General features: G+C 32.6%; 1 protein-coding gene across 8 annotated transcripts in view; it reads left to right on the top strand.

Moving 5' to 3' along the window:
• Window positions 1-19506, top strand: part of kst (spectrin beta chain, non-erythrocytic 5 kst) — a 218465-nt gene that overhangs the window by 173412 nt on the left and 25547 nt on the right. For all 8 annotated transcript variants that reach the window (XM_071598510.1, XM_071598512.1, XM_071598511.1 and 5 more), the window contains 14 exons: window positions 398-598; window positions 1091-1321; window positions 1815-2091; window positions 3847-4049; window positions 4895-5077; window positions 6338-6528; window positions 7177-7345; window positions 8489-8608; window positions 9089-9271; window positions 10134-10459; window positions 11311-11399; window positions 13423-13659; window positions 14597-14735; window positions 15534-15675. In XM_071598510.1, coding sequence (XP_071454611.1) covers window positions 398-598; window positions 1091-1321; window positions 1815-2091; window positions 3847-4049; window positions 4895-5077; window positions 6338-6528; window positions 7177-7345; window positions 8489-8608; window positions 9089-9271; window positions 10134-10459; window positions 11311-11399; window positions 13423-13659; window positions 14597-14735; window positions 15534-15675 — 2691 coding nt within the window. The remainder of the gene's footprint in view (window positions 1-397; window positions 599-1090; window positions 1322-1814; window positions 2092-3846; window positions 4050-4894; window positions 5078-6337; window positions 6529-7176; window positions 7346-8488; window positions 8609-9088; window positions 9272-10133; window positions 10460-11310; window positions 11400-13422; window positions 13660-14596; window positions 14736-15533; window positions 15676-19506) is intronic.

Raw genomic sequence — 19506 nt, 5'->3', positions numbered from 1 at the left:
TTGTTTGTGCTTGATAGTTACTAAAGATGTATGCGCTGTGGGACCATCTATTGAATAATAGGTTGAGTGCTCTTTTGTGGCATAATTTATGGTTTTTGTATCTAATTAAATTATCATGAATAATATTTTACTGGTTTTCCTTGCCCAAGTACTGTTAAATTTCTTAACAGCTTGTCACAGTAGCATTCTCAGTAAGTGTTCCCCTAGTTCCATCATCATGGTTTGTTGGCTTTTCTGTCTTGTATGCAAAATTCATGTTACACTAAATTTTTATGTTGAAATGCTGTTTTAATAAACATAATCCAAATCATTGGTAGTTAAAGAGAGTACATGTTGACATCTCAAATAATGCATAATATAAAAGTGTGGTATTATATGATATTTTTCACTCTTAAAGGTTTTGGAAACTGAAATTATGTCCAGAGAACCCGTCATATCTGCAATTATAATGAGAGGACAGCAGATGGTTCGGGAAAGTCACTTTGATAGTGGTCGCATAGATTCAGTGGCTAAGTCCCTCCAGGAGAGAGTGGGTCATCTCCGAGATTTGGCCAGTGTTAGACGTCTTCGTCTGCAAGATGCTATTGAGTCCCAAATGGTAATTACACAAATAAAAGCATTCATTTTGCTAATTAATGTCCATTATATGACTTCCAAGCCTAACCATTAAGATCACAATATTTTTACTGTTGTGAATATTATCAATGATGCTGTATGATAAATGTTATCTTTCAAGTCTTTTTTTGTGTAATCTATCAAAATTTGGAAGTATGTATACTTATATCAGTGTAATTATTCATATCCAAATTTCATGCCGTGGGAACTATATTGTTTTATTATTTGGTGCTTAGATATTTTGACAATGTAGGATATATATTAGAAATAAAATATTAAACTAATATTTTTAGATATATTCCATGTGTTACCTCTTGTAAGTAATTTATGTTGATTTGTTAAAAATATATTGGTGTATAATTTTTAATTGCAGTTATGTAAATGATGAATTGTTAACATTTCATTTATTATGTTGTTATTTGTTACAGAATAGTGGTGAATATTACAGCCTTAACTTTTGTATTTTATTTTGCAGTATTATGCTGAGGCAAATGAAGCAGAAGCTTGGATATTGGAGAGGCAGCCTCCGCTTATGTCTTCAGACGTGGGGCAGGATGAAGATTCTACTGCAGCTCTGATAAGGAGGCTGGATGCTGCTGATCGAGAACTTGGTACTTTTCAAGTTTCGCTTGGGAAGTTGGCTGAAACTGCTAATAATCTTGTTCAAAGAGGACATTTCGATGCAGAAAATATATCAAAGAAACAGGTAATCATTTTGTATACTTAATATGTGACTGGCAATTTTCTACTTTAGGTCGAATGAAATAATGGAATAAAGGTAGTCCCTGTACCAGCCTAACTAATGGCATTCAGCAACAATTAAATCCTTATGACCATAACTTTATTAAAACATTAGCCGGTAGAGATGTATTATTATTTTTACTGTTTCAATGTGTATATGCTGATCTTCAAGGATCAAAGCTCACTACAAATCAGACCTAAAGATTTTCTCTGGACTTCCCTGTATCTCATCCATTACCTGGGGACTCTCTGTAATTGCTAGTGATCAAGTTTAAATTCATCAGAAATTTTGCTTGCATGAAGATCTATCAGACATTATATGTGAACCAGATTCACTCAGCAACTATCATTGAACTACTGTATCAGCAGTAAGCAATCGGTATAAAATTCTTTCACGAATCCATTAGTATTTGTTTTAATCTCTTTAATTTGCTCTTTGCTATAAATGACATAATTAGGGTGAAGTGGAATCTGCATTCATGGAACTTAAGAGGCTGAGTGAGGCACGCCGTCGTAGACTAGAAGACAGTTTGCGTCTTTTCCGTTTCATTAGAGAAGCTGATGATGCAATTGAGTGGGTCAATGATCAAACATCCATTGCTGCCTCAGAGGATTATGGTCAAGATGTTGAACATGTTGAAATTCTGACAGCTGAGTTTGAAGCCTTTGCATACACTCTTGGAATTCTTGCCAGCAGTCCATCAAGTCTTACTTCTAATGGAACAAATCCATCAGGTTAGTTGCACCAATATTTTAATGCAACCTATGCTGTAATTTACTGGCTTAATTTTATATGGTATGGAATTTTTTAACATGAATAGAGAATTTCCCATCATCACCACAGATGCTTTGTAATTTGATTAAGTTTTCACTAAAAAACTGAAGTGCCAAGTGAATAATAATAATATATTAACCCAGTGATATTGTTTATTTCAAGAAATAAAATATAAGATATTAGTTTAAAAAATCATGTAATTATCAATCATGGTAGCTTTATATTTTTAGTGCTTTTATGCATACATAGTGCTGTTGAGGGTGCTTATCTAAAATTTAGTCTATCTCATTCACCTGCTAAAATTTAAATCCATCTTTTTCTTTTCAAAAGGAATTTATTAGCAAATTATCTAAAATGAAATCTTTGGGAAGCTGGTTTTAGACTACTGTCTTGTGAAGATCTAAAACTGACCAGAATCACTGTTAATTGGGAACAGTAGCATATCATTTTGGCATGTTCATGAAAGAAGGTGCTGACCTATTGCTTCCAGACCTCAGTATAGTGCATAGAACAGCCAACTAAGAATTTGCATTGTGTAACATTTTGATGATGTTGAGCTAATATTTTCAATATGTTAGCAGTGGGAGTTTATTAAAAATTCTCTTTCCAAAATAGCAGAATAATAAATCTCATCATTATATATCTACAATTTATTTTAATTTGTTTAAATGAATGAAGTTTGCTGTGTCCAGTATATCTTAATGGAATTTACTTCATGTATTCAACTGAAATTATTGACTTTCTAATTCCTGAGACTTTATTTTGAACACGACCTTGTTTCAATGTTGAACGTCATCATTAGGTTGTCGTTGAACATCATTGAATGAATGACTCTAAATAAGGCATCTTGAGTATATACAAAGCGAACGGTTACATTATCCCATTATCTTGAGTATGTATGCAGATTTGCAATTAAGTGACTGTATTCAGAAGCTGAAGCTAAATAGAAAGGAGTTCGACATACTGATTCATTAGAAAACAAAGACCATATACTATTTTCGCCAATGATTGATTAAAACAATGATTTTCATGTCTATAACTAGAGTAAGATGATATTAGTTGACAAAAGGTATTAAAAGTGGTTTAATAATCAAACAGCTGCATGAATGAGGACAACATGCATGAATGTGCCCCTCTTATCTCAAAAGTGGTGAAGAAATTGTCTCGTATCCAAAGGTTGTTTAAAAGAGCAGGAGCTACATGGACTTAGATGTCTAATTCAGTATTGATATTCCTTGGGTTCCTAGCCCATTATGAAGTGGGGCCCTGAAGAGAGATAATGTAAAAAAGGGTAAGAGCAAGAATGAGAAATAATTTAGGATGTTATGTGGAAGAAAAAATAAAGTCATAGGTGGTTCATTCCATTGACAATCTTCAGTAGTATAACCTGGTTGAAAGTTTGTGACTTGGATGAATAAACCAGTTCTTGGTGTTGAATGAATCTGGATTTTGGTAGGTTAACATTAGAATGAGTATTATGAAAGCCAAATATTGACATATATCAGGTGATATCACTAGGCTTAAATTAGAATTTGTGAACAATACAGTATCTTAACTGTTTACGGCTATTGGAGTTTTTCATTTATTCAATACTACCAGCCGTAAGAGTTCAATTCTATCAATAGTACAGTATCGTAATTGTATAGATTACATTTTATTGATTTGATTATTAGTTAGGAGGAAGGTACCAAATTTAATTTTTTTATCAAACTTAGTTCCATTAAGTGGAAGCATGCAGTCTGGCAGTGTTGGATCAAGTGGTGGAATTGGTGGGGAGGCCAAGATCAATGCAGTGCTTGAGGCTGGTGCAAACTTACTCCAAGAAGGCCATCCCGAGTCTGTAATGATCCAGACAAAAATGGAAGACACACGACAAGTATGGGAAGACTTGAAAGAACTGGCTCATGCTCGGAGTGAGGTTAGTCTTAAAACTTCTTTCTTTAACATCATTTTCCGCTGTTGTCAAGTACTCCTCATGTAAGTGTCTAAATATAGTAAGGTTGGTTTTTTAATTTTCTTGGAAATTCATTTATGAAATGTAACAAAATAAAAAAAAATTAGAATAAAAGATACTAAGTAATTTTACTAGAATATAAGCATGATAACAAAGGTGTATAGCACAGTGGCCATGCATTTTTAGGTTTCTAGGAATGCTCGAACAGGTCCTCAAGTCTGCTTCATCTAATTATTTCATTGGTGCATTGAATAGTAAATTTTGTCATCTCTGAATTAGCAAAATTGTGAATTTCCATATTTAAACCACATCTGAGAACTTAAAAATTTAGTGTTACAGTGAAACCTTGTATAACATGCATAATTTATTCCAAAATCTTTCTTTTAAAGTGAGACACTTTTTATGCAAAAAAATTTTCTCTTATTAATCAATGTAAGATACAATAATGTATTCCATGGCAAAAAAATAAAAATTATATGAAAGGTTTAGTCAAAGAATATTATATATACACTGTTTGGGATGAAGTATCATCTTCGTCTCTTCTTCTGTGGCAGAATGAACCAACCTGGAATTTGAATTGTAGAAAACAAAAAAAGAATTGAATTAATGAGTTTACAATTGATGTTATATTCTTAATTCTTTTTTACTAGAAAGCTGACTAATGGCAATTTAGTAAAATGGATGTAGTGGTAATGGTAACATAGCTGAGATAGAGAGTGAATATTTGCTACATCACCAGATATGTAATAAGGTTTTAACTAATTATTTCATTATATTTACAAAGCTAATTCAACAATCACTTATTTCAGGCTTTGGCTGGAGCTAAACAAGTTCATGTATTTGATAGAACTGTTGATGAAACAATTGGCTGGATTCAAGAAAAAGAAACGGAACTCTTAGCAGAAGATTATGGACAAGATATGGAAACTATTCAAGCTCTGAGCAGAAAGCATCAAGCTTTTGAGAGTGACCTTGATGCGGTTCGAGAAAAGGTAATTTTCATGCATATATCTCCAAATCAGTTGGTACTGGATCGTTATTCTTGTAATAATTTCCACGTACATGTACACACGTGCATTCACATTTGCTTGATGTTGTGAAAATTCATCTGGGTTTGATCAATATGCTGTGGCTCCTCAAATGTATGTTTTTGGAGATATCAGCAAGAAATGTAATTATGAGAACTCAAGATTTATGTTAAGTTGAGGCTTGGGGAAAATGTATTAAAAGTATTTTGTGTCATAAATGGAAAATATCACTGAATAGGAGTGATTATCAAAAGTAAAATCATAATATTTATCATTTGTGCTTAAGATTAGGTTTGTTAAATGAAAAAAAAGGTCCCAACATTGAAAAATTTGACATAAAACTCCTATATGTATAGATACGTTTTCCATGTGCAAAAGGTTCCTATATTTAGTTATACTTTTTGCAGTATTTCCAGTTTTGTATTGATTTTTTTTTATTTTACCTAAGCTTTTATTTGCATTATTAATCAATATTAGAATAAAATAACAAAACTAATGTTCCCAGAAAAAAACAAAAGCAACTACTTCATTTTGTTTAAATAACAGTTATGAACAAAACCTGAGGAAAAATATGATAAAAGCCAATGAGTTATCACCTTGGGCAATCAGATTTGACATGAATAACAAGTTTCAGGAACATAAATTTGAGGTTTTGGTTTCATATATTAAAAATACAAAGCTGATGTCAAGATATTGCTAGTATTTGTCCTTCGTTGAAGATTACTTTTTAAAATTTCTGGATGTATGAGACTACTGGAGCAAATACAGATAGTCAGAAGGGCATGGGCTTTAAACCTTGTTACTTTGCATTTAAAATTTTTCCTGGTCAAAGTAAAGATTGAGGTTGATCACTAGTTACTTCATGCATAAATATCACTTATTCTATTTAGATTACTAGTACAATATTTCTAATTTCTGAGAATATAGTTTCCCATTCTTGGATTGCGTGGCTCAGTGTTTTCCAAATTTATTTCCGAGGAGAGTGGAAGTTATGGTCAGAAAAAATCTGGAAAGATTGAAGTAATAATTATATGCTGTGCACTCTTTTAATTTCTTATTTTTTTGTTTTATTTATCTCCTCACACAAAGTAAGATTATTTTAAATAATTAACACTGGTGCAAATGTATTCTGTTGTAGAAAATGTTTTAAAAACTTTGTTTAATGCTTGCAACTGATGTCTTAAGTATATTTTAATAATTTTAACATTTTCATTGTTTTTCTAGGTGCTCACATTGGTTGAAGAAGCCCACAGACTAGGATCTTTATTTCCTGATGCACAAGATCATATAGAATCTAAAAAAGAAGAAGCTGCTGAGTCTTGGAATGAACTAGAGGCTCATGCGGCTGAAAGGAAAGACAAACTAGGGCAAAGGGAAAGGTTACAGGCATATTTCCAAGAATACAGGGAATTAATGTAAGTTTTAGTTTGACTTATATTTCCGGCTTAGAGTAGCTTTGTGAAAAGTATTGGTTTTATTGATTATTAAGGATCATTAAGTATTTTATTCACCATTCAAGATCATGCTTTCCAATTCATCTCCTGTCAATTGTCCTGCCCAGTCATAATTAGGCTCTTATGCACTGAATTAGGGCACTTTCTAAAAACTCACAGGATGATATGAAAAGCCTTGCTCATTAATTCCCTCTCAATTAGAAAAAATTAGGCCACTCCATTTAGAAAGGTTTTTAGTGTGATACAATCTGCTGGCGTGAAATGCAGATTAAAATTGCTGAGGCTGAGCTTGAGAAAAATTGAATAAAATATACATAATACCTTGTAACCTTATTAACTCATTAAATACAAATGTCAATTTAGTAGAAATTGACATTTGTTTCCTTTAAATTAGTATGCACATATGTCTGTAAATGTTTGAATTTTTTCAATGTTTATTACATAATGTGCATCGTCATTTTTTCAATCATCTGAACATTTTATATAGCTAACGCGCGCATTATGGATGGGAAAATATTGTAATTAATGTTGGAATTTTTTTCCCTAAAATGATGGCATTTTATTTTTTGTTGACCATACATTGTCTAATTAAATATTTTACCCTTTTAGGGCTTGGATTAATGACATGCTAGCCAAAGTGACAGCTCCAGATTTGGCAAGAGATGTGCCAGGTGCAGAAGCTTTAGTGAACCGTCATAATGAGTATCGTTCTGAAATTGAAACACGGACTGATGCTTTTGATAAGTTTTATGCCACTGGAAATGCTCTCATAGGACAGGTATGCATTTAAATAATGAATAATTATATACAATTACTGAAGCCCAAGTCCTTTCTAATTTGCCTCTTGAGTTCTGTATCTTTTATAAAATTTAATGAGTAGTCTGCTGGGGTACAGTTTTTGGAATTGCCTGGATGATCCTTGTTTCAAACCTGGGTAATGGCTAAAAACCCAAATTATATAATTTTCTGGATTCTAATGTTTTCTCACCAATCAAACTGTTTTTCAAGTTGAACACTGAGGTTTGCTGATTGCAACTCCACAAAAGAGTATCTTCTATTTTCTGTGATTGCCATTAACTTTTGCGGGTTAAAACACTCAAAATTTAACAGTTATGGGGTGGTGGTTGCCACAGATGATTTCAAAGTACCATTACCCATCATATTTCATTCAAAAAAGAAAATTATAAAAAAACAATAATTCAAGATGATGGAGTTTGGACTAAATGAGAAGAAAATTATGCATGAATAGAAATGATAGAAGATGTCAATTTGAGGTTGCAATAAATATGATTAATAATTCTATCATTTTAAATAATTGGCCAGGGTTAAACTAAAGTCATCAAATCATACATCGTTGAAGAGGGAGATTAAAAAATTAAATGCTATTTTATTTAGCCTGAGGGATGGATTAACTCAAGACAAAGATAACCTGAAATATAATTTCTATTAGGTGCTTTTCTTGGTGAAAATGCAAATGTCATAACACCAGGGTGTGGGGTTAGAAGAATGAAGGGGTAGGAGGTGGTAGCTAGATATTGTTCTGGACCAAAACTGAATCTCATATTTCTCTTTGCATTTCATGTTAAGTTCTTGTTTTGCATAGGGTAAGAATACCTTTGCTTCAGGTGGTGTTTTCTAGAGGCACCTCATCAGGAGGATGCATGTGCACAATAGACCCTTTCTTTCTCCTTGGCTCCAGCTCCTCTGCTTGTGATTAATAATTTTGAGTGTGACATTCTCTTTTTTAAACTAAGGATCGGATTGTTTTTCGTTGTCCATAATTATTTTATTGCATTGAAATTTGACAACAGATTTGCTATGGTGATAGAGGATTTATTGATATAGAGTTTATTTATAAGCAAATATTCTAATTTTCAATTGAAATATCCCTAATATATTCTTGATTGTGCATTTTTATTAGGGACATTTCATGGCCGGAGAAATACAAGAGAAGATAAATATACTTTCTCAAAGACAGCAGCTTTTAAATGACACTTGGGAGAGAAGGAGAGAGACTTATGAACTCAATTTGGATACTCAGGTACTGTATGGCTTTCTGTTTTATTTTATTTCATTAACAGGCTATACCTCTGGCAATGTAAGTTTACTAGAGTTTAATTAATGGCTTCTTTGTTACATAGCCATTTTCAAATAACACAGCTTTTACAGATGGAAGTAGTTTTGAGAAAGAAGGTAATTTTGCAGTTAAAGGGGATTTAGAGGAATTTATCCCATCATTGTTTGGTATCCTGTTGCTTTAATGTGCAGCATATCATCATCTCCTGAATAACTGAGTTTGAATTATGAAGTGCTTAAAAAAGAAATTAAATAATTATTATTTGTTAATTAATCAAGTAAATTAATACATATAGTGTATAGAGTAAATGATTGTGTATATTTTTGGTAATTGCCATGATGTCATTGAAAGAATAAAAAAATCAAACAGGATTTGTTTATAATGTGTAAATAAAGTCCCATGTTTCTAACTTTTGTCTTTCATTTTTGGTCTTGCAATCTGCAGGTATTCTTGAGAGAGGCAGACATGCTTGATGGTTGGCTTCAAAGCAGAGAAGGGTTACTAAAGGATGGTAAATTGGGTGAATCAATTGCACAAGTGGAAGAACTTATTCGCCGCCATGATGACTTTGAGAAAACGGTTGATGCTCAAGAAGAGAAATTCAATGGACTCAAGAGGTTCACAATGGTATGTAATTGGGAAAGATGAGTGGAGAGAGATATGTCACATAAATGCTTCCATCTATATTTCAGGAATAGTATTTGTCATTAAAAAAAGCATTTTCAATAACCTTTGCATATCTAGTACCGTTTGGGAAAATAAATAAACTGGAGCAATGGAAACCAAAATTGTTGACTAATATTTGAGTCTCAAGTTAACTGATGTGATAGATGATTTTTGAGTCTTCAGCTTTACTCTCTGATCATTGGCATATAGTTCAGTGTAGTACACAAAATGAATTGGTAAAAAAAGTTGTGGGCTTTAATGGAATATGAAAGATGGAAAGTAATTGAAGGTGTTGATTAAATAGGTAATCTTACTGCAGGATGAAGACGTAGTGTGCTTGAATGTTTTCAGGGAAACATCTACCAGTTATTCCATTTTTGAACAACATCTACTGGATAATAAAATTAGATAATAATGGATGGATAAAAGTGCATAGACATCAATTTGGTAATGTATTTGGCAATACCACCATTATCAATCAGATTGCATAATGTATTTTGAAAAGTATTACTAATAGAATGTTATCGAATCAAAAGCGAGCTGGTCCCAGAGCTTCTTATCAGCCAGCTTTTAGGAAATGCAAATTTTGAACTTAATTAATATTTAGAGATTTAAAATGTGCCTAATAGTATTGACTATGTTGTAATCAACTCAAAATTCTATAATATGCTGAGTTGTCCTTGTTTGAATTGAGATGAGACTAGGTGATAGGTATCACATTTAAAAATTTATTATAATGACTTGAGTTCAGTGTAATGAGTGCTGGATTATCTTGTGTGATCTAATTGTGCAAATATTGAGGGTTTTTAATTTTCCTTTGAAGCTGGAAGAGAAGTTTGCCCGGCAAAGGCAAGAGGAGCAGGCAGCACGTCAGGCAGAGAAGGAACGCGTGGATCGGGAGCGTGCAGAAAGTATCCGGAGAAGGGAGGTGCAAAGGATAACAGAGGAAAGGAGAAGGGAGGAGGAGTACAGAGGCATACGGAGGCCATCTGCTGGCCAGATACCACAAGGGCCAATACCCTCAGGGGATGGTCGTGGGCACATGGGCCAACAGATGGGGGAGTGGGGTGGTGTCATGAACAATGGCAGCATGAATTCATCACCTATGGTTACCCGGAAATCCTCTTTGGATGAGGGAATCCCTAGCAGGTTAGAACTGCATTAAAATTCATAAAATATGTAACATTATTGTCTTTTGTAGGTCCAGCCTGTTGTTTTATTTTGAATTGATAAATGACCCTCATAATTTATTTAATTGCAAATACAAGATACCTATTATTCTCTGGTAGCCATTGATAATTCTATATAGAGTGCACTCTAATTGTGCTTCTACATAATATCTTAGTTTAAAATAATTTCAAATTGGTGTTAAATATTCTTTTCATTAATAATTCCCAAACAAGTTTTTTTTAAATAGTTTAAAAAAAATTAATTTTAGTGTCACAATTTTCGATAAGCTTAAATGTCTATGTATCTCAATACCAAGAGTGAAACTTTTCCTGACCCAATTCACAATATAGGAATAAAATGGGGATCGAGATGGTGCGGGGGCTAACGTACTGGCTTCCCACCCTGAGGGCGCGGGTTCAAATCCCGGCGGTGCTGAATATTTTTCAGAGGTATCTCGATCCCTACTTGAGGTGCTTTGTGGAGGGCATTTTGAGTGAGTATGCCGTCCGTTGGATGGGATGTTAAACTGCGGACCCCTTGGCGCCTTTCGTAAAAAGTAGGCTAATGCCGACGCCGGGTTTCCCTCCACCCTTCATCCTTTCCTGTCTATCCCCTATGGCGCAAATGACCTTAGCTGTCGGCCGCCTCCCCCAAAAACTACTACTACTAGGAATAAAATTTAATCTTCCCTGCTAAATATTTATCTGTGTACCACTGTATCAGATGTATTTATTTACATTTTGGTGTTAGTTAGCTTAATTACCTCTATCATATTTTGCAAAAACAACTCCTCCTTTGGGTGTATCAAACAATTAATTTTTTTATTGCAGGAATTCTCTTATGGAGCAAGGAGATGTCACTGGGAGTCTTAGTAAAACTGGAAGTATTTCACAGCTCTTTAGTGATCGTATTAGAAGAGGTCAGTTTTAAATAACTTTATTTTAGCTCTTAAACCATTTTTATTTCAATTAAAAACATTTTTGCATTGGACAAAATTTTAATAAAGTCAATTTAAAAGTTAATGTGATACAATCAATCTTTTAAGACATACTGTGTTATGTGTAAAAAAAATCATAATTATCATGATGAAATCCCTGGGATATTTATGAGTATTTAAAAAATATTGGAATGGCAAAAGAATTAACTGATTTGCTGGCAATGATTGTTGTTATAATAGCTACTTTACTATGCAGTGAAATGTAAAAGTTGACCCGCAGCGCTGTGGTATATCACTTATTGGTTCAACTTTGAACCTTTGAATTTTTATGAAAATTCCTAGTAACTTTTCTATTTGACAAATACCATTGATTAGCCAGATTTACCAGATACTCTTGAATCTAACCATTATTTTTAATACTCCCATATATTCATTGTATATATTTTAAATTATTCTCATGTTTTCTCTTTCAAAATTGCCTGGTGCATCAAGAACCATATTTCTAGAACACCTGATGCAAAAAAATATGCCTGAAGGTTCCATTAAAAACTTAATTTATTATTTAATGGATTCCTCTGCAATGCTCGGGGCATATAAAAGTCTTTCTCATGAGGTTGACTGGGTTTTCATTGAATTTTAGATGTCATCACATGAAATCTCAGATCCCTCAGGTCTTTGCCATTCTATTGTTGTCAAGTTCTCAGGTCAAGTCTTCTGGCAAGTCAATGCAGCAGGATTTTTTAAGAATTAAGATTTAAATTAAATTTGTAGAAAATCCCTTCAGCATATCATGTCTTAAATAGAGTAAATTAATTTTGCTGTGAATGAGATAGTTTTCCATGAAACTCAAAATTTCTTCAGGAATAAACAAGGGAGAACAGTGAATTTCATCTAATGAAATCTTGATATTACGAGCTAGCGAATACGATGGAAAGACTGTCAGTCATATACGTTATGTAAAATAGAATAATGTTGGTGACAAGTTAAGTGAGTCTGAATTAAAAGTACACTTTTAGGCAAGCATTTTCTTGTTCTCAACCAATAAAGAATTATGTCCATATCCATTGCTATTAATGCCATAATTTTAAATGAAATTAAATTGTTTTTTGGATTAAAAAAATTATAATGAGAATTTGTAAAGTAAAATTTAAAGTTATGAAAAAAAACTCAATAGTATGTTTAAAAAATTGTCACAAAAACATCATAAAAGGCATATTTCCTTTGCTTTAAGCTATTACACATGAGGATTTAAATGTAGGCATTTAATTTCTTAGTAATTTTACTATTTAACTTTATGCTGCACACTGAATGTGCATGATGCATTCCAAAAAAGCTATATTGGTTCTCCATAAACTTATACTTCTCTGTTTTTTCTCAATTAAAATGTTGATTTCACATTAAGTTTCATTTACACTACTTTATTTGAACTTATCTCTGCTGCTTGATATCACACCAAATAAATGTTACATTTATTAAACATGCATGGAATAAATTAGAAATTATGGCCCCAGTCTTCTTTATACTTCTAAGATTCAAAACAAATTTCTATCTCTACAAATCTCTGTACTTGCTTCATATACAATTTCAAGACTTGTACATTTATATTTATTATGATTGATTATGGTATATTTTTTTCATAAGAGGTATACTCTTTCTTCATTTTAATGAAATGCTCTTCCTTGACTTTGCAACTTGTGTCAATTAAGTCCTCGAGAAAAAGGATCTCCCTATTTATTTTCAATCCTGACGTAAGAATTTGTACTAAGGGGTATTTCCTAGAGAGCTCAGAAGTTATTAGAATTCTCAGGGAAAACTAATCTACTTCTCTTGCACTGTAATAAAGTGATATTCGTACCATTTAATTAATGTAATGAATTTAAATACTTGTATTATTAAAGGCATATCAGAGCATCAAGCATAAATATTTGTTTTTCAATTTTATTTAATTATGAGTTCAGCCTCAGGAATTGTAGACTTAAGTATACTGAGTGACTTTTACTTATAGATGGAGTGAAGAGGGCTGAGAGTATGAAGGTTGACAATAAAAAGGTCAAACGGACTCCAAGTTTCACAACCAGGAGGAGAACACAGAGTTTTAGGAAGCTGCAGCAACGAGGGGCAGGTGGCATTGAGCAGACTGAGCTTCCTCCAGTAGAGATTCAGGGCAATTTGGACAGAAAGCATGAATTACAGAGTGGTGGAAAAAAGGCAGCCGTTCGATCTTGGAAATCATATTACACAGGTTATTAACATTCATTTCTTCTTCAGTATGCCATAAAATTAAAATTTACACTATAAAAAAGTAATGTGGAGTCCTGGTGTGTAGTTATATCCCAAGGAGAATTTCCGTGGAGAATTTTAATAATGATAATGCTTGCTTTTTTTTAATTGTGATAAAATAAATGTTATCAAAGGGAAAACTGGGGCTCCAAACAAGGAGGGTAAGAGAAAAAAAAATTCAATCAGTGGAGAGTGTGATTAGGGCTGGAGTACTTGATGTCATGGTGATTTCTACTGATGCCAATACTTTTGAAACTGCAATTTGCACTGTAAAAGTTTTCAAGTATCATTGTGTCAATACTTTTCAAAAAAAATTATTTGCACAGCTCATTATACTCTCCATGTAGCTCTTTTTTATTACCTGAGATATCAGTAGAGCTACAAATTGATATCTATTAAAAGTTTTTGTGGGTGCCTCTGCAAGGTGAAATGAAGGAATAGTTTCAACAGCAGTTAAAATATTTGGGTTTAAATCTAGCCGACATCATTGTCTTTTGGTAATTACATCATCCTTTAGATAATATCAAAAATAGTGTATTTTTTGGTTAGATATCTGTGTATAGTTAGGTGCCTGTTCATTTCTAATGCATTCAATTTTTTGAAAATGTTGTGCTTAATCATTGTTTTCAATGAAAAGGAATCCCCAAATTATCTGACCATATATTGTAATTTAAATGGAATTAACTGTAAAATATTATTTTGGAAATTCAGCATGATTAGTATTGAAATTAGTAGATATTTAAAATTAAATCTATAAAAAGGTTGAATTAAAAAATATTAAAAAGCTCATATTTCATCCAGTTAATCTATCTATAAAAAAAAAGTCATTTGACATAAATGTGACAAATTTATTTTCCCTTCGAATCATTTATTCTATTCTTGTGCTAATTTATTTTCAGTTCTCTGTGGGCAACTACTCTGCTTCTTCAAAGATCAGGAAGATTTCCTCAACAGCAAGGCTGCAACCTCACCCATAAATGTCTTTAAGGCACGCTGTGAAAAAGCTCAGGATTATACAAAAAGAAAACACGTTTTCAGGTATTCTTACTGGTTTTTGTTTTACCGTCTTGTTTGTTTTATCTTGAAAATGTTTCCTTTGGATTCATGAAACTTAATATCAATCATCAACTAAAATTGTTACCATCTGCCAGGATATTTTACTTTCATCATTTGACATTGAAGGAGGAACTTCTGTAAAACATTATTTCAAAATTGAAGGTGCTTCAAAATTCAAAATATTTGAGTTTGAAATAAAATTCTTACCATACCATTGTTGGACAAAAAATCAGTTATGTATTTATTAAAATATGATGAAAAGTGATGTTTAAAATGAATCATTGCATACATTAATCCTATATAGTTCCAGAAAGAAATAATCTCATCCATGAGTGCTTATGAAATTATTAAAAAATATTTGAAAATCAATGCCTAGCTACAACTGAGGATTAGAAAACAGTGAAATACAGGCACTATCCTAGTCCAAAGAATCAATATTAGTGACGCTTCTGAATTAAATTGTAAAGCATATTTTTGAGTGGTTTTTTTCCATCTCACGAAGACTCTTGCACCATTGTATGCTTTTCATCAGCTTTTGAAAGTGTTATGTTTTATTATTTTTAATATGCTTCTTTCATATCTAAATAATAAATAGGTTATTTCATCTGATTTATGAATTTTAATGGAAGCATACATTTTTTCCTTAAATTCGAAAGAAAAATTTTCATTAGAAATGAATTGGCTAAATTAACCATTTCATTGACAGTTTTTAAGTATAGAGTATAAAAATGAGTGAAAATAAATTGGGTAATCAGTTAATTATCTTTTTTAATATTCCAGACTCTGTACAACAGATGGTTCTGAATATTTATTTTTGGCAACAAGTGAAAATGAAATGGAGGATTGGGTGAACAAGATTTCATTTCATGCACAACTTCCACCAAATTTGCAGCTCCTTAGCTATGATGATTCCCAGAAAGGGGTAAGGCTATTTTGAAAATCACTCTGTTTGATAAAAATGACTTGGTTTATCATAAATGTATTGTGGCATAAAAGGTGTTCATTTTGAAGGAGTAATAATTGTATTAAAGGGTTGTTTTTTACTGTGTGTGCCAAGATGAAAATAATGCTATTTAAGTGAGTTACGATGAAGTCCTAAATTTGTGTATTTCATTGTTTACATGTTTTTCTCAATTATTGGGGAAACCCTTAAAACCACGAAAAGAAAAATTGTATAGCATTTTTTATCATATGGTTGACACGATATATTTTGAATTATAAGGTGATATGTGAAGGCTAATATTGATCTGCACCATCAATGGTTTTGTGTCAACCTGTATTCATACAACAATTCATGTACAGCAGAAGCTTGATGTAACAAGAGCTCAGAGTCCCTACAAGATCTCTTACTTAACTGTGTTCTCATTATTACCAATGGTGATTTAATAACCATTCATTAAATAATTCATATCACATTGCAGTATACTATTGCCTTTAATGTGGGTGGTTAATATCATAGGTATAAGAGTATCATTCTGAAAACTATTCATAACAATTTATCATACTTTTAACAACTTTGGAATAGAAGAGTTCTATTTCATTTTCTCAGTATAAAAAATATTGAAATTCTTTGTACAAATATAATATTCAGATCAGGGTGAGACTTCGGCAACCAGACAATGCTTTTTCCTGATACATAGATAGGGCTGTGAGAACTATTTTGTCCATCAGGAGGTAAACATATACTGGTGATTAGTCTGGTATTCAATACTTTTTCCATCGGATGATCTCTACCGACAAAATCAATTGAATAGTTTAGTTAATGTGACGTCTGGATTAATATAAATCTGTTTGCGAATGATAATAGCATTGTGGACTGACTGAAATGCTAGCCTGTGAAAAACAAATGAGCCGTTTAATGTGTACTTCCACCTTTAAATTAGGAATGGGTTGTCTGAAATGGTGGAAAATATCAGTTCGGCTGTGAAGACCTAATTTTATGATTTCTGTGTTTACACAGAAGTTGTTAGCTTGTAATGTTGATATCTTGTAATATTGAATAACAACTGTGGTTACCATGCACTTGCCTTGTTATTACTGATTAACTTTAATGTAAATCAGAGGGCCAGTAAACACCACCTTGGGATTTACTCATAATATCAGGATTTTTGTTATATGCTCTAATTGTTATATCAGGTTACCACTGTAACTGCATACATGGCCGCTATTACCAGAGAATTATTTTGAGTTACCTTATGTCAATCAGTGTGCAGCCATAAGGTTTTAATTAATAGCTGCTTATATTGTGTTTAGTTTCTACTTCATAAATGTGAAATTACTGATTGTCTCCATGTCAGTTAATGACATATAACAATTATGGTGCATTATAATAATGAGGGCAGAAACTATTGGCTGTTCTTTTAAATCTTTTAGAGCTACTATATAACAATTATTTTGAACTCTTGGCCCATAATCTTCATGTGTGTAATTATGAGGGGTCCTAAATACAATAATGTAAGTTTAATTGCGTATGAATGAATGACGGCAATAGTTGAAGGCAACCCTTAATTCAGTTGGGTTAAATTTGCTCCAGTTTTGATTGAATTAGGTAAAATGAACATTTGCATGATTCTAATATCTATGTACATACATAGGCAAGTCAGATGAAAACCAAGAATATTTTTTACAAATGATTTATTGAACAAAAGTGGAACACAAGTGTGTCATTTTTTGACCTAGCCTCCTGGAAGTTCAACACACTTCCTCCAGACCACAGGAAGTGCACAGATTCCTCTAGAAAAAAATTCTTGAGGCCGTGTGTGCAGCTACTTATGTACTGTGTGGTGCACATCCTCAAGGAACAAAATTTCTTTCCTCCTATCACCTCTTTGTTTGGTTCAAACATGTAATCACTTAGGGCGAGGTCTGATGAGTATGGCAGTGAGTGAAAGAGTTTCAAATTGAAGATCAGTGATGGTTGCAACTGTCGCATGGGAAGTATGAAGCGGAGCATTTTCATGTTGCAAAGTGATGCCTGCAGTCAGATGCCCACATTCATTTGATCTGATTTCAGGCCAAAGATACTTTTTTAACATATCAGAATAAAAGGCACCAGTGATGGTAGTTTCCCTAGGCGTGTATTATTCCAAGATAACACCTCATCTGTCTGAAAAGAAAGACAGCATAACCTTCCCTGCAGCTACACCCAGAACTTCTTGGATTTTTATGATAAAGAATGGTGCAATTTCTTGCTTGCTCTCTTTGTTTCGGATTGGCTTCAGTTGATCCATGTTTTTTCTCTTGTGCGATTCTCGCAAGGAACCCCTAAACTTCTGCATTAAAGTATTGCAAAAGCTCCTCACAATCGTCAATGTGTCTCTCTTTTAGTTCTTGAATTAGATACTGTGGTATCCACCTTGCAGACACTTTGTGAAACTTATCACATCATGAATAATTTTATTTGCTGAGCCATGACTAATGTTCAGATTTGTAGGGCAATTTAATCAACTGACACATTACAATAATCCATCACAATGGCTTTAATTGCTGCAATAGACTCTTGTGTTGCAGCAATGGTGTGCCAGATCCGGTTTGGGAGAAAAATGTTTCACAGTAGTTACGCTGTTTCTGAACTTTATATTTGCTGCAGTGGAAAACATGCCTCACCATACTGGACTTTTGTTCATCAATGTATTTCAATAGGTTTTGTGCCTTCAGTATTCAGGAAATGTAAGACAGAATGTTGTTCTTTGTTGGTGCATGTTGCAAGTAGGGTAGCTATTGGAAACTGGTGTTGTGGCAGCTTTTTACTTGTCTGCAGTATGCTGCCACATGTTGGGCATTCTTTAAAGTATTGGTAACAGTACTATCAACCAATGGACTAATCGTGCGGGAAATCAAATGTTTATTGTGTTTTTACAGTTTTCATATTGCTCCTCCAAATAGCTTTGTTTTAATAACCATGGTAAATTTGCACTCATCTTTTTAGCTTTATCTATGCATACCCACTCTCAACATAAACTGTTTAGTTGACGTTTCTACTAAGTTTCTAAGTATATTTTCATCTGGTTATATACTTTTCTCAAATTGTGTCTGAATGGTGCTAATGTCTGCCACAAGCAGAAAATATTACATTTTAAAAACTCTTTCTTTCATATTTCTGAAAATATTTTGAAAACATGGTGTTCAGGATATTTCTTATGGGCTTGAAAATATTGAATATGGTTTATAAAACATTTTCAGCTGCTTTGGAAACATTTCAATTGTTTGAAAAATATTTTCTGAAATTTGAAATATTTTTCCTTGGGCTATTTCTGTTTTGAGAATATTAAGTACTATTCCTAGAAAAGTTTTCTTCATAGGACAATATACATGCTTTTAATCACACTTGCCCACCTTAATATGCAATAACCAGTTGAAACATTTACCATTATTAGGAAATGTTTTCAAATTAGGAAAATCTCTGACAAGGCATTTTTATTTAGCATGAAACATTTTTCAATCAAATGAAAACCTTATCAATCCATAATATTGCTTTTAACTCAAATCACAATTCCTGGTGTCTCATGGTTCATTATAATGTGAAGGGCACATGCAAGTATGTAAAAATAAATGCAGTCGAATCTTGCTTATAGAGCATAGTTTCTTTGGGAATCTTACTTGTCAAACAAAAGAATTTTTCCCATATAAATTAATATAAAATACAATAAAGCATTTAATGCCAAAAAAATAATGATGTACTATGCTAATTCAAAGAATATCATATATACTTTGTTTAGGATCATAATTAATTATCTCCATCTTTTTTTATATC

The sequence above is a fragment of the Hetaerina americana genome, unplaced genomic scaffold (assembly GCF_022747635.1).
Source record: "Hetaerina americana unplaced genomic scaffold, ioHetAmer1.1.p SCAF_10, whole genome shotgun sequence".
NCBI classification, from domain to species: domain Eukaryota; kingdom Metazoa; phylum Arthropoda; class Insecta; order Odonata; family Calopterygidae; genus Hetaerina; species Hetaerina americana.
This window is presented reverse-complemented; position numbering and strand designations above follow the sequence as displayed.